This window comes from Plutella xylostella, chromosome 25 (genome assembly GCF_932276165.1).
Source record: "Plutella xylostella chromosome 25, ilPluXylo3.1, whole genome shotgun sequence".
Classification (NCBI taxonomy): Eukaryota; Metazoa; Arthropoda; class Insecta; order Lepidoptera; family Plutellidae; genus Plutella; species Plutella xylostella.
Window position 1 is genome coordinate 4,825,879 of NC_064005.1, and position 20,661 is coordinate 4,846,539.

At 38.7% G+C, this 20,661-nt stretch overlaps 3 protein-coding genes across 4 annotated transcripts; 2 read left to right on the plus strand and 1 right to left on the minus strand.

Annotated features, from left to right (window-relative positions):
• Positions 1 to 824: 824 nt before the first annotated feature.
• On the minus strand, positions 825 to 10,220 carry LOC119690990 (claspin). 2 transcript variants are annotated; one of them, XM_048630071.1, is made up of 16 exons: positions 9,454 to 10,220; positions 9,083 to 9,220; positions 8,374 to 8,579; positions 7,141 to 8,100; positions 6,713 to 7,067; positions 6,222 to 6,507; positions 5,744 to 5,985; positions 5,101 to 5,644; positions 4,915 to 5,021; positions 4,375 to 4,580; positions 3,751 to 3,866; positions 3,187 to 3,311; positions 2,662 to 2,856; positions 1,818 to 1,943; positions 1,662 to 1,709; positions 825 to 1,057 (listed from the first exon to the last, which is right to left on the minus strand). In XM_048630071.1, exons 1-16 carry the CDS (start codon positions 10,018 to 10,020, stop codon positions 941 to 943), a joined length of 4,338 nt encoding a protein of 1,445 aa, XP_048486028.1. In that variant the 5' UTR covers positions 10,021 to 10,220; the 3' UTR covers positions 825 to 940. The 2 variants fall into 2 exon arrangements, with proteins under 2 accessions (XP_048486028.1, XP_048486027.1); XM_048630070.1 differs by lacking the exon at positions 1,662 to 1,709 and having other exon boundaries at positions 1,770 to 1,943.
• A 603-nt stretch (positions 10,221 to 10,823) lies between these two features.
• On the plus strand, positions 10,824 to 12,366 carry LOC119690997. Its single transcript, XM_038107180.2, has 3 exons — positions 10,824 to 11,157; positions 11,288 to 11,466; positions 11,652 to 12,366. Exons 1-3 carry the CDS (start codon positions 10,900 to 10,902, stop codon positions 12,070 to 12,072), a joined length of 858 nt encoding a protein of 285 aa, XP_037963108.2. The 5' UTR covers positions 10,824 to 10,899; the 3' UTR covers positions 12,073 to 12,366.
• A 382-nt stretch (positions 12,367 to 12,748) lies between these two features.
• On the plus strand, positions 12,749 to 19,287 carry LOC119690996 (zinc transporter ZIP1). Its single transcript, XM_038107179.2, has 5 exons — positions 12,749 to 13,290; positions 16,129 to 16,489; positions 17,201 to 17,408; positions 17,742 to 17,877; positions 19,036 to 19,287. Exons 1-5 carry the CDS (start codon positions 13,002 to 13,004, stop codon positions 19,047 to 19,049), a joined length of 1,008 nt encoding a protein of 335 aa, XP_037963107.2. The 5' UTR covers positions 12,749 to 13,001; the 3' UTR covers positions 19,050 to 19,287.
• The last annotated feature ends 1,374 nt before the right edge of the window (positions 19,288 to 20,661 follow it).

Here is a 20,661-nt window from a genome sequence, read left to right on the forward strand (position 1 = left end):
GCTTAATACCTACCTAGGTACTTAAATCTACTTATTAACTAAATTAATTATATTACTTAAACCACTTTTGCAACACCTGTGTATAAAGCTATAAAGCATAATTTACATGATAAGAGCACCTACGCATGGACCTAGGTCGGATGCTACTACTGTACCCGTAATATGTAAAGTCGCGTTTATACTTCGATCATACGTTAATATTTATCATCGGTTTCGAGTTCGAGCTATGAAAATAGGTGCTTTTATGCTTTCTGATCCGAGTGCGCAGTGGTAACTCAGTCGGGTAAGCGCTCGGTTCTCATGCCAGAGATTATCGACATTGAAATGTACCAATGAATAATTCTTTGGAATTTATGTACATACTTACAATGTATACCATCGCTCTACGGTTGAGGAAAACATGATGCACTTCTATATCCTATCCCACGAGGAAATACATCTGACAGAACCCTTTTATTACATTCGAATAATGGTAGTTTTTATTTGTATCAGAAGTCTTTCTCCGTGGAATGGGATATATACACGTATTTAGCACATAAAGACGTACCTACTTAGTCTAGCTAGACCATCTGTATACCAAATTTCATTCTAATCCGTTCAGTAGTTTTGGCGTAAAAGCGTAACAGTCAGACACTGTTACTTTCGCATTTATAATATTAGTTAGGATTACGATAGCATCCATTCGGTCACTCATCAATGTACCCGCCATCAGTTTCGTTCTGCACTCACTGGTTCAATAAGTACCTTGAAAATGGGACAGGCACAATACATCCCAAACCTGTCTACGTGTAAACCAATGACCCAGGCTAATAAAACCCCAGTAATTACGTAGATTACATGTTTATTTGCAAGTCAGTAAATAATATATGAAAATAAAATAATATGTACAGTTATCAATACTTATAAAATATTTCTAATCTACTATTGAACTTATACGTACTTATATATTAAAATGATCTATTAAACTACTTCTGGGGAAGTCCCTTTTTTCTTCAGTCTTCAGTTTTTTCATGAGAGTCGGTGTTCCAGTGTTACTGTCCTTTTTCCTCTTTGATACCTGTCAATAGAGATAACATAGTTATATAGTTGCATAGAATATCACTGACTCGGGTGTTAATAGCTGTACTACTCATTGAGTATAACTGCGGTTACTGAGACAAACCAGGGTTAGCTACGATAAATAATAACATGTAGTTTACCGAAAGGAGCCACTCCTGAGTATCTTCTATACTCTGACTGTACTTTGTATACTTTGTTGCCCGGGACCCTGGACAATCACCGACTCACGCTATTCTGACTGCCTTTCACCACGATGTTAAACCTTAAGCCAGGTCTAATGTTTGTCACCTACATACTAAAAAGAAACCTTACAATGGGGAAGAAAACCAAGTGAAACTTTGGCAGCACAATCGAATCTCTCAGGTTCTGACCAATTACATTATTGGGGGAGAAAAAAATGTCGATTGAACACACTGAATCAGGCACACTCACCGAAGCCGCCATCTGTAATTAGCTTTTAGTTTTTTTCCCCATTCCTCAAACACAGTAGATACCTTAGGTTGATTCGGTGTCGGCGACACGGCAGCAAACACGAAGTTGCCCTTGCCAGTCTTGAGAGAGCCGATGTTGGACTAAGAATAAACCTAGCAATTCAACATTACCCTAGGTTGATCCGGCGTAGGCGACACGGCAGCAAAGACGAAGTTGCCCTTGCCAGTCTTGAGAGAGCCGATGTTGGACTAAAAAGAAACCTTTCAATTCAACAGTACCTTAGGTTGTTCCGGCGTGGGCGAAACGGCAGCGAACACGAAGTTGCCCTTGCCAGTCTTGAGGGAGCCGATGTTGGGCCGCTCGTCGCCGTCGCCTGCTAGCGGGGTGGCGAGCGCGGCCAGGCGGCCCAGCGCGCCCGACCCGCGGGATAGCAGCGAGCCGCGGTAGCTCTTCTAGAATGATGTAAAAGGTTATTGAAGAGAGAAAGAAGTTGTTAAAAGAGAAAATAGCGAGACCACATCGATTTAAGTTTAAGATAATAATTCCGCACAGCAAAATGGTTGAACATTTGTGAGTGGAACATAATAATAATTCCTACCCGAATCTAAGTCAAAACAAGATAAATAAATCTACCCGTCATTTAAATGACTACATCGATCTTCTACGTGACTAACACTTGATCAATCAGTGACACTATGATTGAATCAGCCGACCCGTTTCAATAATAGACTGATACATTTACATATTCTTGAGTCCAACTTTTACCTAAATAATACACAATTACACACACACACTCACGCCTTGTACTAATGTACTCCCTTGCGGGGTAGGCAGAGGTGCATTGCTGCACCCACTTTTCGCAGAGTGTGTATGTTAGTCCCAATGTAAAAGGGGGCGGGCCTATTGCCATTTTACGGGCACATCCAAGACCCGAGAACAAATATCTGTGTTTAATTAAACAAATATTTGCCCCAGCCAATTCGGCTCAGTAGTCAGGGTCACTAATCACTACGCCATTCGGTCGTCTACCTAAATAATAGTGCACAGAAAGATACATATTCTGACTTTAACGTGTAACTTCTCTATTGTTCGGTATGGGCCATCTCGTAAGCAATTTACATCACATTATCAATGTGACTGACTACATTCCCTATAACAGCACACACATACCTGCAGCATCGGAAATGCTTTCTTCGTAGGGCTGATAACATCCTTAGTGATTTTCGGCAGAGGGACGGCAGTGGCGATGCCATCAGCTGTAGTGTTCACTTCTAGAAGCGTCGACGTGTTCTTAGACGTCAGGGTGGTGTTGCCAGTTGTGTTGAAGGTGTTGAGGAGCGGCTCGTTTTGGTCTCCTTCTTGTTTCTGTAATGAAATATGTTTCTTTATGATACCTAGGTTTATTATTATTATTTAACAACTCGAACTACATAGGAATCACCTATCGCAAAGGAAAACAAGAGATGACGCTAGTTAGATTGATTCCTAACAAATACTTCTTTGGAAAGATCAAGTGGATGGGGAGACAATTTGCGAAAGGTGGCTGGTAATGATTGGATGTGGAAAGCTATAGATCACATCCAGTGACATCCGCTGCTATAGGCTGATGATGATGATGAAATAAACCCGATAAACCTGGCTTAAACTAACACATTTATACTTCCAACATAATCAACAGGTCATCAAGACCCCTACCATCTGCCTAAGGAACAGTTGCCTCTCGTGCCGCTGCCTCCTCCACTCCACCTCGGACTCCATCTCGTCCTCCTGAGTCCCGAGCTCGCCCAGCTCCAGGTGCCGTGCCTCCTCGCCTTCGGCTTCTGAAAGGGGATAGAGGGGTATTGTTAGCCACTGATAATGGTATAGAAAATACTAGCTGTAGCCGACGAGATTCGACAATTTATGAAGCCGTCTCTTATTTAAAATAAAAATAAAAAAAATAATAATAAATAGACGGTTATTAATGTAAACGTACTAATCACACTAACATGCAGTAATCAAGGGTGTAAACGGGACTTTATACATTCACGAGCAATGAAAAAATTCGACTTCCAAAATGGCTACACTATTTTTTTTAACGTCTAATTTAGATTTTGGTCAAAATATTTAAGGTGTTACTAGTTAATATTATGTGAGATATTAAATGTACTTCAATATTGCAATGGGAGTCATTAAGCTAGTCCTTTCCGTTTAAGAGCAATTTTTCATTGCTCGTGAGTGTACCTCATTTATACACTCAGTAACCTCGTACACTCTTACCGTCATACTTCCAGCGGAACTTCCTCTGCCGATGTCCCTCGCCGAGGTCGCCGTCTTCAAACAACAGCTCCTGCAGGATGCGCACCTCGCGCCGGTCCTGGTCCAACACGTCGCGCCTGGAATCAGAAATAAAATGATCATTGTATGTATATTCACTTGTTTTCGAAAGGTGCAGAAAGTCATTATCATTGGACACTGCTGAGGTCGCATGGAGAGTGAAGTTGCGGGTCTAATGATTCAGAATGATTGTACGCAGGTGGCGACCATCGCTATGCCACTCGGCCGCTATTCTTCTATTACCCCAAAGATCCGATTGCTGTATTTATAATGGTAAGAGATCTCTCTTACCATTATAAATACAGCAATCGGATTCTTATGGAGGACTCGGCTACCTCGGGTGAACTTTCTTGTGCACTAACTTCACTTCAGATTGGTGACTTCCTCAACTCATAGTGTATCTAGAAACCAGGTCTGAGGTGCACCATTTTTTGTAAGATTGGTGGAGTTTCCGACAGCTATCACTCTCACTCATGTAAACAGTAGAATACTTTTTTCTTAGCCATATACGTCATCAAGCGAGAATCCCTGGATCTACTGATCGACATACATACATAATATACTCACATGTGTATCTGCCCCAGCTCAGTCTGCAGTTTCCCCTGGTGGAAGACGTCATCATCACCGGCCTCGCGCTCCAGCCGGTCAAGCCCCGCCTCGTCTTCGTCTCCTGACCCCACCCACTCGTCTTCAGAAGTCAACTCGGCTTCTTGCTCGAAGAATTCACCCACTTTACGCTTCAGCTTCTTCTTGGGCGGTGCTTGGATTTGTACCTGGAATTTTTGGTGTTTAAAGGTGAGAAACTGGATAGGTTATGGTTATAGTGTACAGGGACATAAAATAGTAATAAAAGTTTGCTCAATGCTAGAGGACTATTTTCCATTGATTGTACGGTCAGCTGCATAAGTAGATAAGATATACGCTTTTGTTCCTAGTCTACATAAAAAACTGACAATATTTGAATAGGCAGTTTGTGACTTTGACAGGTACAGCTGACCGTATCCAACTGTATCTATTTGTTAAGACCTAGCCGTAAGTTTTCCTAAAATAATAAAAAAAAAGAAACATTACTTAAAAATGCTATCGGGAAAAGATTCTGTAACTCACTTCGTTCTCCTCTGAATCATACTCGACAACGCGCTCGGGGTCTTCTTCCTCGGCTTCTGAAGCAGATTCTTCTTCATTCTCCTCTTCTGATAATTCTTCTTCGTCATCTGAAATTAAAATGTTTTCCTTGTAACCAAATAGTTACGAAATATCTCATCATTATATCTCAAAGTTAAATAAATTTACCCGATATTTGTAGGGCTCTATCCTGCAATTTCTTCTTCTTAATTTTCTTTTTAATTTTAACCTCTTTCTCGGTCGTATCGGCCCCTTCGTCATCAGATTCTATGACAAATCGCTTTTTCTGTGTTATACTATTATCAACCTTACTGCCACCAGTAAAGAACTTATTTGGCTTAGGATCATCAAACTCAGGGTCGTTAAGTTCATCTAAAATAGATTTGAGATTTCCGTCATCTTTTACAGAGTCACCGACATGTTTTTTATCAGTACAATTTACTTTGTCATTCTTTTCTTCTAAAATAACATCATCTTCATCTTCATTTACCGTGTCTTCTTTTGTTTTAGAATCTTTGTGCTGATTTTCTTCAGGAATAGCACTATCGTCTTGAGAAATAAATTCGTTATCATAGAATTTTCCGGTGCATAAAGCTAGTAAGTCTTCTCCTATTTCGGGGGTTTGTGTAGGTTGGCTGGAGCCGAGCTGCGTCGGCGGCACGGCTTGGGAGAAGCTGCCCGAACACATGCCTGCTATGTCATCAAATTTAGCCTGAAAACAAAATTAGTACATTTAGAGAAGCATATTTTTATGGAATTGTTTCCGATTTATTAAGAGATAATGGTCAGTAAATACACTGAATACACTCACATCATCAAAAGGCTGTGTTTCACAAATAACAGCTACATTTCCACCATGTTTTCCGTCGTTTACTTCTTTACTAATGTCATCACTATCTGGAGCTAATACCGAAGGTCCTATATTATCTTCATTTGAAGATTTCGTTTGAAATGGTGTTTGAATTGATGCTGTCAGTTTCATGTCTGTCTCTTGGCTGGTGAACAAGTCTTCTGAATAGGACTTTTGTAGCTGGGCCAGTTGTATTTCGTCATCTGAAATCACAATAAATATTATTATTATTAGTAAAATCAACTATGCTTCGGCAGCAATGAAAATTCTTAAAAAATTATAAACTGAGGACTGATTATATTCTGCCTTTCTTTTGTTTAGCATAATTAATGCCAATATCTTCATCAGAAGATTCGTCACTTGAATCTTCATCAGATTCGTCATCTCCATAATTTATAGGTTTAGTATTTCAAAGGTTTATATCCAAATATGTATATACCTTGGGAGTTCATTTCGGAAGATTCTTTGACTTCAGCATTATCAACGCTCTTATTGTTTAGGGATTCTACAGAGTTATCTTTGGTAATATTACTATCTTTATTTGTTTGATTAGTTTCTATTTCCTCATCAGAATCTTCAAAAGCTTTCACTATTCTGCCTTTCTTTTGTTTAGTATCATTAATGGCAATATCTTCATCAGAAGATTCGTCACTTGAATCTTCATCAGATTCGTCATCTCCATCATTTTCATCATCGCCTTTATTTTCGATGTCTTCATTGTTCTCCTGTTAATATAAAAGTAAGCTAAATTTTAATAGTTTTCTAAATGTAAGCATGTACTTTGGATGCTATCGAATTAATTTCATTTCAAACAAAATTATTTAATGAGGATTAAACATTTGAATTTAAGCGATTTTAAATAATCTAACTATTCTAACTCTACAGCATCGTATCATGAAGTTGATATATATGTATATCTCAAATACTCACATCTGCCGGATTATCTTCATCTTCACCATCAGTCTCCTCTGCTTCATCTGCAACCATAGGATTCTTTTCTCTAGGCTTATCTTCCATTGATATATCATTTTCTTCTAGTTCATCTTCTTCTTCAGACTCACATGCTTTCGCTTTAAGTCTTTCAGCTTCTTCTTCAGCTAGTTTAGCTTCTATTTTTTCAATATCATCTTCTTCTTCATCGGAGTCATCGCCTCTAACAGCATTAAGTTCCATTTGATTTTGTTTCTCTTCTTCCAATCGCTTTGCCCATTCAAGAGATCTCTGTTCCGCCATTTGTTCTTCCAGCTCTTGTTTCAGCTTTAAATGTTGAGTACCAGGCTTAATTCTGAAAAATAGACATTTATGATTAAACACATAAAATATTTATATGTATTTTATGATATTATAAGGATACATACTTTTGTTGCGTCGCTATTTCAATTTCTTTAGCTGTCTTTAATTTATTGAAATATGTGAATCGTTGCTTTAGTAATTCTACACCTGATACCTTCCTAGATGCAGCACTACTCCCATCTAAATCAATTACCATCCCTGGAGCTCCAGTCAACTTGGGTTTCTTATTTAAATTAAAGCTATCTTTCACGAGCATTGGAGAATCGGTCAGTTGGCTGTCTATTATTTCTGCGTTCTCAATAATACGGTCAATATCTTCCATTTCAAAATCATTATCAGAAAATCCATTAACATCATCCATAGATTTATCATAATTTTCAGACCGATCTTTTTCTTCAGTTTCAATATTTTCATGATCCAAATTATCACTTGCATCAACAATATTGTTTTCAGTTTCGTGATCAATGGCAGAAGGATTTGAGATTACTTGATCATCTTTTTTACGATTATCATCGATAATACAGTCTGAATTTTCTTCTGTTTTTTCAGTATCATATTGTAGTGATATTAACTGACTATCTTTTTCAGTATTTATCACTAAACAGTCGTTATCATTTGATACTGTTTCTTTAACTTCTTTTCTAGTACAGTTTTCCATTACATTATCAAATGAAATATCATTTTTTGATGCTTCTTTGTCATTCAAAATGCTTTGATTATTTTCAGTCATAGTATTGTTATCATTTGCATCAACATCAGTGTTTTGTACGACCGTGATAGGTTTTTCTATTTCAGAGGCATTTGCAACATCACTATCAATTTTATCTTCACTTTTGTAAAGATTTTTAAGTTCTTCATTGCTATTTGGACTTGATTGGCTACTTTGGCACTGTTTGCTTGTATCATTAGCAGCTACACCTCCTGGTTCTCCTGAAACTTCTGGGTTTTCTGTTGCTGTTTCTTCCTCTTCTGATTCACTTTTACAGAGTTCCATCATTTCCTTTTGTCTTTGCTCTAATAAATGACTGTAAAAATAATTTATTTTTTATGAATTTTATAGGATTGAAGATGTATGATGAAGAATGTGAAGTGAGACCTTTAAATAGAGAGTGTTTGTAGGTGGTTGGTAAATTTCATAAATTTGTTAATGCATAACATATGTACTGGCTTCCCTTAGATATAGTACCATGGTGGAATAACAGATAAGATCCTCTCATTTGTCTGTGGGTTCAAATTCCAACCAATTAATTTTTATAAAATAAGGAATCAAAGTAATTTATAATTTAATCAATACTTACGCATACTCTTTAAGTTGCTCTTCATTCATTTTCAAAGGTAAGGCTTTTCCATCTGATGTGAGGACAGGCTTTCTTCTACTTAAGATATCTTTTAATGCTAGAGCTTTTGGTCTATGGTAAGGAAGGGAGACCTCCTTTTCTCGCAACATACGGTTGGATTCACTTTTTATCTTATTCATGTTATCCATAGCTTGTTTGGCTGATAACTGGAAGTAATGGGAAATTTTGCATATTTTAATTTAGATTCCAAACCCATATTCATAGAATTAAGGAGTTTGCAAATTCTGTGATTCTCTGGATAGTGTGATAGTGCTGTGCAAATTTACTATTTATTATTATATTGTGTTTAAGTTTTTGCATTCCTTATAATATAATAAATCTTGCACCTCCTGTATGTTGTCCACCCTTTGTACACTTATATTAATATTAGTTAATATTATTTGTGCAGTGAAGAATTCAATTTGAGGAGACTAACTAATCCAGGCAGCCTAAGGACTATAGTGCCAGATATCACTTCTCATATTATTTTCGATGTAATTTATTTAAATTTAATTTAAGTAATTTTCAATACTATGGAGGATATTTAGTTATAGAATTATAGTAACTGCATGAGTAAAGCTGAGGACAGGTGGTTGTGGTGTGGTGCTCCTTGGGAGCTGTTTCTTTGTATTAGTAGATCCTTACTACTGATTTCAAAGGTGTTACATACCCGGATAGGTTTAGGAGATGTTAATTTTGTTGATCTCCTTTTAGCTTTTGATGCTTGGCTGTTCTGCTTGCCTTCATCACTAGAGGTGTCTGTATCATATATTGTTGATTTGAGGATAGTACTTTTATCTTTGATTATCTGTAATAAAATTATGGAACATCAATACCAACTTATAAATCTTATGTTATTCATAAATTGTTTATAATGGATTAATTTAAAATATGTACACATTATAGGGATAAAACATGGTTTTCACAAAATATTTTTAAATTAGTGACTGACTACCTAATGCTATAGTTTTGTTATACTAAAGTATAGGTATTTAGGTAGGTAATACTAGACTACTATGCTTTTGCAAAGCTACAACCAACCTGCTTAATTTTTTCAATAGATGATAAATCTTCTTCATCAGAGGTATGATTTGACTTAGATTTGTTCACACTGATATCATTATCGGAGGCAGATGAATTAGATCCCAATTTAGATGGCTTTTCACGGGATTTGGTCAGGTTTTTAAACTTATCTTTCAACCTATGTTTTTTGCTTTTCATTCTGGCCTGCTGCTCCTCATTTTTTTTTGCTTCAGGTATGAGAGTCTGTTCATCAACTCTGTCACTATCACTACTGTTATCGGTTGAAGACATATTTTGGATTCTAGACTTTTTAGGTTGTGTTTTAAAATTAACATCACTGTTTTGGTCTCTATCATTGTCGCTTCTATCAGTTTTAGGTTCAGCATTAACTGGTGATTTAGCCTCCGTCTCTGACCTTTCCGAATCACTTTCAGACTGGATTTCAGTACGTTTCTTAGCTTTCTTGGTAGTGCCAATTTCATCTTCTGATTCATCCGAACCGTAACTTTCCTGCTTATTTTCAGTACCAGGTTGTTCTTGTGGCACCGATGGTGTTATTTCATCACTGCTACTGTCTTCCTCCATGGTGTAAAATCATACACTTAACTTCGACAAGAAAAAAAATCCTGATGACAACAACTTGTAATTAATATAATTTAAATTTAATCAATGAGGAACAAACACTGATCATAACACCAGAAAGTAAAGTTATTAGAACCACGTCGTAAAGTAGAACCAACAATAAAGAAGACAGGAAAATTAGGAAATAATTTTTTCGTTTCGTTTCGCCAGTTTCGCCACTTCGCCACGATTATTTTCCTTTCTTCATTTCTTGGCCGTTTCGCGGCTTTTTTTGACAGAACCATTTGACGTTTTTCTCAACTTATTCTGTGTCTATATAGTCTATGGTGAATATAGCGAAGCATCAGAATAAAGGCGCCGACACACTAGCGGACGCGGCTTACGGGACGCGGCTGTCAGCCGCGCGACTGATAGTGTGCACGGTCTTATGGGACAGTTCGTGCCAGATCGCTCTCGGACGTCTTTGTCGTTCCGCTTTCAGACGTCCGAGAGCAGTCCCAAAAGACCGTGCACTATATCAGTCGCGGCTGACAGCCGCGTCCGTTAGCCGCATCCGCTAGTGTGTCTTAGCCTTTACAGCTCCTAAACTGGCCAGACTTAAGGTGAGGACACATTATCGTTATCGGACGCGGCGCGGCGGTTAACGGACGAGGCCCCGGCCGCTTCAACTATTCTGCACACAAAGGGTTGGGAAGTTATTATTTTCATTTTCACAGATTATCTTTAGCCATTTCTTGACATTATCAATTTGACACTTTATAAAAACACGCCAACGCCACAGAGTAACTTTTTCGACTGTCATTCGATGTGTTGTGCATATTGGTGTGCTTTCAGTTTAATTTAAAATTTACTCTAACGTAATTATTACAATTTTAATAGAAAATGAATGTAAAAGAAGTAAACATAGCTTTAAACGTAGGGGATCAATTAACATCGACATCGTGTGGCCACGTAGTGGTAGAATTAATCAAATTTATTGCATATCAGCGCCTCCAAATTCCCTACACGTATCAGTGGTTGAAACAAATTGTGAATAAAAAGATACTTAGCGAGGATTGTAGTGTCAAAGGAAATTTGCAATCTGAAAGGCATTTCCGGATTGTATCAACAGCGTTACATAATTTGGATTCCATGTTAAAGGTAGAGTCACTGCAAGTTTATTGTAAGAAGTTGATAAAGTCATGCAAACCCACAATAACTCTTCATCATTAACTCTTCCCAATTTTTACCATCAGCCTGTACTTATTCTTCTTTTAATTTTATTTTACAGAGTCTCCTACAAGAGATTAGTGGTGCTTCCATGCCCCAGGAAGTATGTATAACACTGGGAGCTACGCCGGTGACATGTAAAGAAGTTTACAGATTCATCCTGCCTACACTGTGCCACAAACCTCAGTGCCAATCAGAACTTATCTTGAAGGACAACAAATTACAAACCAGTGTGTTCAGGTAATTCAGACCTACATTTGATTAACTTTAAATAAAAAAAAACTGCAGTCTACATAAGCACAAAAGGCCTGAGTGCCACTCCCTTGTTATAGACACTAGCAAACCTTATAATTATTTTTTTAAAGTAGGTACTTAATAAAGCTATTCACTTATAAACATTAACTTCTTTTATTTTTTATTTTCAGAAGGCTAGTGACATCAGAGGACCTAAGCCAGGCATTTTCAAGCCCCCTTCCTCCGACCAACATGCATGTGTTCCTGAAGAAGAAACTAATTCGACAACAAACAGAGCTAATAGTGAACAGTGATAACTTCTTGCCGGCCAGCGGCAGTAGAATACCAAAGAGTTCCAGGGTATTTGTCATTGATTTTAGAGCACAAAATGAGGAGAATGTCTCATGCTGTAATGAGTTTGCAATTTTTGGGGATGGCCTCAGTGATCATATGGCAAAGTTGCAGGTTACTGGCAACACTGATGATGCCGAGTTCTGTAAGATCCAATCAACTGATGAAGTGAAGTGGTACCAGTCCACATATGTGATGAAGGGATTTAAAGATTGCGTCATCAATGGCAGCTCAGTTACTAATACATGGATTGAATCCTGATCACACATATGTTGTACTATAATATAGTTAACTTGACACAAGCAAGTACATACTTAGTTTAAGTATAACTTAGCTCAATTATACATAGAGATACTATAAAACTAGTATAGATAGGTTACAATTTTTATGACAATGTGACTGACTGAACTGCAGGGGCTTTTCCTGCATGTTGACTTTCAGAGCTTCTGAAAAGAATTTCCAACCTGAAAGAGATATCACATAATTTTTTTAAGTGAACTGCATCTTAATTTGAATGCATTTCAAATAGTTTTTTACTTTTATGCTCAATTTAATAGTGCCATTAATATTTTCTATATGACAAATAGAATATTAGTTGAATTTAGTCAATTTTATTACTTAATGTTAAGTTAAGCTTTGAAACAATTTGTTAATGTTCTGCACATCCATTTCTTTATACTTGTTCGTATCATATAAGCTACATGTTTTATCATTATTAAATATATTAAAAATGTATTTCTAATATATTTATGTGTTCTATTCTTCGATCATATATGTTCTATTTTACATTAATCAATTTGAAAAACACTAGAGCGCGTACAGGGTTTGTCACCGTGGTGAAAGGATTAGCCAGCCACAGTAGCGTCATTCTCTGACTACCAGTGATTACAGTTGTTAGTTAATATTAAATCACTAAGTAAACTTATATTTTTTAACGGTAGTTAACATTATACGAAATTTAAATAAACAATTTTCTTTGATAAAAAGCGCGCGTCGCATCACGTTTCACAAATAAATAATCGTAATAATTCCCTCTCAGCCGCTAAGCAGTGAATAAACAAGCTACCTACTGTTTTATCTCCGACACTGCAATCTCATTATCAGCCTACGAGCGGCGGCGCGGGCGCAGGAAATTCAGTTTATGGAGAGCAGGACGGCGCGCGCACGTCCCCCGCGCTCTCACGCGAGACATGACCCGAGCCATGGATCCCAACGCGACCATGCCTGCCGACGCGCACTCCGGCGCTTTACACGCGAAAATAGTGACCATGCTGTGCCTATTCATAGTGTCGATGCTGTGCGGGTGCCTTCCTCTGATGATCTCCCTCAGGAAGGACTGGTTCTCCCGCGCGCGCGGCGACGTGCGCTCGGCCCACAGGGGGGTCGTGGCCCTCCTCGCCTTCGGGGGAGGGGTCCTCTTCGCCACCACCTTCATGCACCTTCTGCCAGAAATCGCTGATAATGTCAAACTGCTGCAAGGTGAGTCGGTTTGTTTACTAACAGGTATTCGTGTGTGTTGCGGATTGTATTTTCTCACGCTTATTTTGTATTTGAATGGCAGAAGTGATTTACAATTTAAATAAGTCTCGTCTATCTAATTACAGTAATTAGGTCGAGGTGACCTTTTTAACCCTAAAACAACTTGTTAAATTGGGAAATATCATATTTAACTCTATGGACATACTTACCTATGACATTATAGGAAGATGTAGTTAAGTATATTTAGGTTTGATACAAGTATACTTACTAACCAGAGTCTCCCTTAGTATAGTTTATTGTAGAGTGGACCAGCACCACCTGACTCATCCCATAATAGGTCCCCGGATAAGTGCCGACCACTACACTGACTTCCTATAAATCCAATCGCATCAGTCTCTAACTGTTCAACTATTACCTGCATAAATATACCTTCCCGGGTGATACACAATACATTTATAGCTACTTACTTACCTATAACAATAGATCAGTAGACGGGCGTGAGACTGTTCAATCTGCTTCACTCTTCCGGGAATAATGTGTAGGTAGGACACTTATCGTGTCACGATTATCATTCATTTGTCACAGACAAGACGAGCACCAGAAAAATTATATATGACATAGTTATTAGGTATAATTTTACCGTTGGTAGCTAAATCGGGTATTCTAGTGGAGTAACCTTCCATGATTATGTCATGTCCGTGGCCTATGACCTACCTTATTAACTTGAATGACCAGCCAAAGCCTCTGCCTTGTAGGTTGGTACTTTCTCTTTGCACGAGTACCTATGTAGGGTCAGAAATATTTATGTCTTAGATATACAAGAATTTCATACTTATTGGTGATAAACTCTACGTGTAAAGCTGAACTAGGGTTTGCAACAATGGTGAGAGGATTAGCCAGAGGGTAACTTGAACCTTAATAAATTAAGTATAAGTAGGTAGGTAAGTATACCTAGTTACATACACAGGGATATAAATAACTGGAGTTGCGTCTTACATAATCTCAAGACGGTATAAGTTTCTCATAAGGTCATGTACAATGTACATAAACTACGAGCTTAGATAATCAATATGCAGCTTTCTCAATTATTCACATAACTTTTACCTAACGTCTAGCCAGGTTAGAGGCCTTATTGCGATCAGCCACCTGCAGAGCAGTAGATAAGGTACGAGTATAGTGCCTATTTCAAAATACTTAGTACCTACACAATAGGTACTACTGTGCACTCTCTCTGATTTACCGTAGTTTCATTCAAATCCGTTCAGTAGTTTTGACGTGAAAGAGTAACAGACAGACAGACACAGTTACTTTCACATTTATAATATTAGTTAGGATAATGCCAATCACATGAATGAACATCACACACAACTAGATTTCGTGCATCCCTACCATGAGGTATGAATGAATTAATCGATGTTTGTCTTATACACAGCTAAAAAGTGATGGCCCCACCCTAGAACAGAAGCTAGAACTTCCAAGTGTTGAAGAGCTTCTAACATTAGTTAAGCCACAGAGGTAGCTACCTACCCACTGCTAATACCCTGCTACCCACGCGATATCCCTAACAGTAAATATACCAGCTACGTAACCAGCGTTCAATAAATGATACAGGTATCATTTAATGCTGGTCTATTTATTAAAATACAGACGAGGAACCTCATTTTTTTTAAGTCGGTTAAAAATAAACGTAACTTCTTCAACACACCTATACTTATCTACTGATATTCTAATAAAACCTTAGATCTACCCAAGGGCGTACCCAGGTAGGAGCAGGGGGGGGGCTGCTGCCCCCCCCTAGAAGATAAAATTTACGTAAATTTTCCTGCCAAGTAGGAATTAAAAACGTGTTACTTACTGTGCACAAAATGAAGTGTTTGAAACAAAATATTGTTTTTTCTATAATGTTTCAATATACCTGACCGAACATCATCTCGGAACAGGTATGAGCTGCCCCCCCCCCCCCCCTAGCTGAAATCCTGGGTACGCCCTTGGATCTACCAGTAGTAGGTCAACTAGATCTATTTCAATGCTACAGTTAAGTACATAGCTAAGCTAATCGCTGCAGCAGGTGTCTAGCTGAAGGTATCTCATACCTATAGGTATACTTAAATACCTAAAATAGAATGCACACGTGTTTGACTGATAATGGTAATGTAAATAATAGAACATACCTTTTAAAAAAAGACAGTTAAGCACGTCCACGGTCGTTAATTTCAAACCGAGCAGATAAACCGAATAGTGCATTGTTTCGATTGGAGGCACCGACCCGCATCGGACATTCAACTTGCACTTTGCCCATTGTATGGGCATGTGACGTAGCAAGGTAGGTACACCTAATCTACAACATCTAAACAAAGACCTCCTGCGGGTTGACTGGCAGAAAATGCTTTTAGCATTAAGTCCACCCTTTGCACTTTTATTTGTAATATTTGTACAATAAAGAGTTAAATGAAATAAACATTAATGTCCTCCTCATCATGATCCGATGACGGCGACCTCAGCAGACTTTTGCGGCGGTGGGTGGGTGCGGATATTACCTACTCGCAAACCTGGGGGACCGCAGAATATAGTTAGCACGGTCAGTCTGGTCGTCGCAGGTGTAATTATAACTGGGTCCCGAACGAGCCTTGCGCTTAAGCCGGTTGGAGTCACGAGTATCCAGCTGTGCTTCTTCAAACTCATTCACTTTGGAGTGGATTGTAGAGAGCGCACTCGTTCTTGTGTCCCACTTGTAAACTTTTTAAAATGAATTATCATATTTATGAGTAGGTACTTACCCAATTACATCGATATAATGTATTGTCACGTTTTTTAACATGTCATAATTCATTTCTCCAGAGGCCGGCGAGCTGCCTGCGCTACCAGTCTACCTGCCGGCCCTCATCATGTGCTGCGGCTTCTTCATGATGTACCTGATCGAGGAGCTGGTCCACGTCTACATCCACAGCCGGGAGAGCAGAACCAACACCAACCTCACCAGAGTACTCAGCGTAAAGCGGAATAGCGAGAAGGGTGACCATGAGTTGCCGGTTACGAAGGAGGATTCTATGGGCCATGGCCACAGTCATTTCCCCGTGTCAGTGGATGATGACAGCGTGGTGTCCGCGCTGCGAGGGTTGCTGATAGTGCTGGCTCTGTCGGTGCATGAGCTGTTTGAAGGGCTCGCTGTAGGCTTGGAGGCTTCTAGCGCTAATGTCTGGTGAGTAGAGTGGATAACTTATCTTTATGTTGGTAGTAAGAAGGAGTAGGTAATACGTAGCGAGTCTTACTATTTGCCTAGTTACATCAGCTGACTTATGTCGTACGAACCTATTTGTTTCTGGTGTGCAACATAATACGACTTATAAATTATTATTTGTCCATGAATTAATGTTTAAACAGCTAGGTTTCAAGCAAAAACATAGTCTTACTTACCTAGTTACACACTTGTACAAATTACTCTTTAACGTAATTCGAAGCTAAAGCAAACGAAATAATATCTCTAAAGTAACTACCTACTACATTAATGAGTGTAATTATATAATTACATAGCGGCGTTAGCAGTTAATGCTCGTTGATAAATTTATATCAGAAAAGTAAATTTGTTTTACATAAGGAGGTACATAACAAGGATGTAACACTATCGAGTTAATTTTGCATTTATGACGTCGATCGTAGTGGCAAATACTTACACCTTCCATTTGGGTTACTGACTGGACTGACTGAATTAATAATTCAAACTATAAAAGATGATAGAGGAGTTAGTAAGTAATGTAGGAGTGCGTACAGTACTTGCATAGTAGATACTATGCCTCGCACTAACCTAATATTTAAAACCCAAGTATCATATTAGCCACACACACTTGCCTATTATATTTAAAACCCTCAATCCGTAGTAAGTACCTACACTATATCTACCCCTAACCCCCAGGTACATGTTCGGCGCAGTCTCCGCCCACAAGTACATCATAGCGTTCTGCATCGGAGTAGAACTCCTGGCCGCTCGCACTCGGGCGTGGCTCAGCGTGCTGTACATATTCACCTTCAGCTTCGTGTCGGCTCTGGGCATCGGGATAGGGGTGCTGCTGGTCGGAGGGGCGGGGGCTGCTGACGCGGGGTTGTACTCTGTGGTGCTGCAGGTCAGTTGGATGAGAATTACCTACTTGGAGCCTATATGATATAATCATATGTCTTGGTTGCGCGGCGTAGGTAAAGCCTTGGGTATATCCAGAAGTGAACGCAATTTTTGGCTGATGATAATCGATGATTATTTATAGGACATTCATTACATTACATTAATTATCATAGACTTGTCAGACCCTCTCCCAAAAGCGCCACAACACTGCCATGTTGTCATCCAGCCACTTCCGGCCACCTGTCTTAAGTCGTGTAAGAAAGTAATTGCTAACATAAGGGACTGTTCCCCATATTCACCCATTCCTCAACTCATCCACCAACTTGACCACTTCCAGGGCATAGCATGCGGCACGCTGGTCTACGTGGTGTTCTTCGAGGTCTGGCGGCAGGAGCGCGCGGGCCTGCTGCAGTTCAGCGCCGCGCTCGCCGGCTTCACGCTCATGTTAGTGTTAGAGGTCATCGTCGGACTTGGTGAGTCATAACTAATAACCGGGGAGTTGTGAAGGGTGCACTACCTACATGACTACAGTCCGGAAACGGTAATTTAGCAACGGTTAAAAACTTAATCGTCACGACATGGTCCTTACAGTTTTGTGTGGGCAATTATTTTTGTTGAAAAGTTAGCGTCGGACAGTGGTCCTAGACTTTTTTCAGTATCTAAGTATAATTAACTAATAAGGAAAAATACTTTTTGATAAAATCTGTCATGTACTTATCACCAGACGTTCAAAAGTGGGTCACAGTGGGTCGCACGGTTTCAGAATGACCCACATAATCAGAGACCTACATAGACAGAGAGGACGCGCTATAAATCGGCATAATCACAATAATTTCTGGAGGCTGATTACTATCAAATAAATGTAGATCTATAAATTATAACTTATATAAACCTACTTACATATTAAGTTGTAGATTACTTATATTGTAACTACATCTGTACCCGTATCATGAAAAACCGCAGCATATTCTATTCGATAGTCTATTCGAAAGTGCTGTCAACCTGTCAACAACAAAATGGCGGTGTATTGCGGTGTACAGATTTGCGAAAGTTTGACAGCTATCATTCCATAGGTCATTGTCAGAATAATATCATGTACTCTGTGGTCATTCTTTTCGAAACTCATTCGAAAGGTAAAAAGTGTTCGAAAGTGCTGTCAAGTTGACAATAGTCGCACTCGCATTCGATTCTATTCGTTAGCTCGAATTTTCATGATACGGGTACTGACCTTTAAATGTTATTTCGAAGGTTGCTATGCGTAACGAAGTGCATGCGATGGCAACCTTGCCTTCTGAGGTCGAAGAACTCTTTTGATAGCGTTTAGCTAACGGTTAGATAAGTTATGCAATAGATAAAATGTTCTGTCTGACCCTCGATAAGTTCTCAGCAGAATCACGTAGGTAAACTTTTTAGAAGAGACAGTTTATTTTTTACTGTCGAAAGGAAGTGGCGTACCAAACGGATTGAAGTTATACCGGATGAGAAGACCTCGTCCTCTAATCCGGGAAACCGTGGGTTCAAATCAATTAATTCCTTAGAAATTGGCATTTTAAGTACCATTTATACAAAGTGTTTAAAAGTGTTATTTAATCTGGTGCTAATACTTAAATATTTTTCTTCTTTTTTTTCAGTGGTCGAGAAATAGCCTGCGTCAAATTTTGTTGATGGAGATTACTGAAAGAACCAGTATTAGAAGAGTCCCTTCTGCGTAATACTTAGGTATTTACAATGTAACTATGACACGGGTGAACTTATCTTAAAATAGCTATATATTTCTAAGTCGGCTATTCAAATGCGCCTAGATAATCTTAGCTAAGATCTGTTTTCTTTGTTACAAACAAGATGAGACCGCGACCGATACAAGGGCTGCTGGATGTTAGATTATTACACAATGTCATAATCTAACATCCAGCAGGTTTTGTTCAGAATTTAAAATGTCGAGGCACAATCCCAATACAAAGGAAGTGCCTAGGTACACCTATATTATATTACGTATATTAGTACAAATACTACAAAGCGTGATAGTGTTTTTGTGGGTGAATGTGACTGGGTAATATATGATGCTGACCCTATAATAAAGTAGGTACATTATTTTTAGATTTTTACGTCTTCATAATACATAATAACTATACCTACACCTTAAGTACAAGCACAGGTCGCATGGCGCTTGGTGTAAGTACGGCAACGTCAAATGGTTGGCAGGGCACACTAACTTAGTGTATGTGTGCACACTAACGTTGTCTATGTGTGCATAAACGCAGAAATAGGTTTTACACACCAGTAACAAACCACACACACACACACACACACACACACACACACACACACAACAGCACAAACGAGTTTGCGCGTAGGCAAACGCCCGTATACCAGCTGTGACATAAAAATATCAACCGGTATTGTTAGTTAAATAGTTATAAAATTGAAGTGAAGCAAAATTTCACTGCTTGTGTCTATACACTTCGTAGCTCATTGGTAGAATGTTAGACTTATGAAACATAGGTCGTGAGTTCGAGTCCACTGATGGTTAATTTTATTTTTATTTTACTTAATTCAAAGTTTGCGTTATTTAAACGCTGTTGAGTATAAAATTAATTTATTTGAAACTGACAAATGGCTATAAGCTGCATAGCTGTCGACTATTTCTCTTCGCCAAAAATATATGATTCGTTCTTCATTTGAGAATTAAAACCATTCTACCCTCATACAATATGAATAAACGAAATTTGTTTTTAGTTTTAGTGACAATTCACCTCTGCATCTGCATAGTGATTCACTTTGTGATTAATTACTCTTCGCAGTCACTATGGAAAGTCTTAACTTACTTAAACTAAACCATGGTCAAAAAAGCGGAGATAATTGTATTTATATGAACAAAATATTACAATTAGTGAAATCGCAAGACGTTTAACGGTAAGTAACATAGAATTGCATTGACTGTTAGAATATTTGTATTTGTATATGCTAAGTATTTGTTTTTTTGTTTGCAGAGGAGAACTGTTCAATTATGGGTTCACCGATACGCAGATTCGGGACATGTAGACAGTAGTCGTCTATACGGATGCATCACCACACCATCGAGAAATCGTAGCTTCACATAGCGCTGATCCGTTCTGCAGCACCCGTTCTACGGCCACAACACATAATCTATCCTCTATCCCTACAATCCGTACGGGTTCACTTGCGTGCTGCTGGGTTGCGGTGTCGGAGGCCGGCGAAGAAAATTGCTCTAACCGATCAGCATCGTCGAAACAGAG

Excerpts from the sequence above, each read along its gene's own strand:
- LOC119690990 (XM_048630071.1), bottom strand. The coding sequence starts at position 10,020 with ATGGAGGAAGACAGTAGCAGTGATGAAATAACACCATCGGTGCCACAA. Across the intron at positions 7,068-7,140 it reads GAAATAGCGACGCAACAAAA|AATTAAGCCTGGTACTCAAC; the intron begins GTATGTATCCTT and ends TCTATTTTTCAG. Across the intron at positions 3,867-4,374 it reads GAGCTGGGGCAGATACACAT|GCGCGACGTGTTGGACCAGG; the intron begins GTGAGTATATTA and ends TTCTGATTCCAG.
- LOC119690997 (XM_038107180.2), top strand. The coding sequence starts at position 10,900 with ATGAATGTAAAAGAAGTAAACATAGCTTTAAACGTAGGGGATCAATTA. Across the intron at positions 11,158-11,287 it reads ATTTGGATTCCATGTTAAAG|AGTCTCCTACAAGAGATTAG; the intron begins GTAGAGTCACTG and ends TTTATTTTACAG. Across the intron at positions 11,467-11,651 it reads TTACAAACCAGTGTGTTCAG|AAGGCTAGTGACATCAGAGG; the intron begins GTAATTCAGACC and ends TTTTATTTTCAG.
- LOC119690996 (XM_038107179.2), top strand. The coding sequence starts at position 13,002 with ATGACCCGAGCCATGGATCCCAACGCGACCATGCCTGCCGACGCGCAC. Across the intron at positions 13,291-16,128 it reads TAATGTCAAACTGCTGCAAG|AGGCCGGCGAGCTGCCTGCG; the intron begins GTGAGTCGGTTT and ends TCATTTCTCCAG. Across the intron at positions 17,409-17,741 it reads TGTACTCTGTGGTGCTGCAG|GGCATAGCATGCGGCACGCT; the intron begins GTCAGTTGGATG and ends GACCACTTCCAG.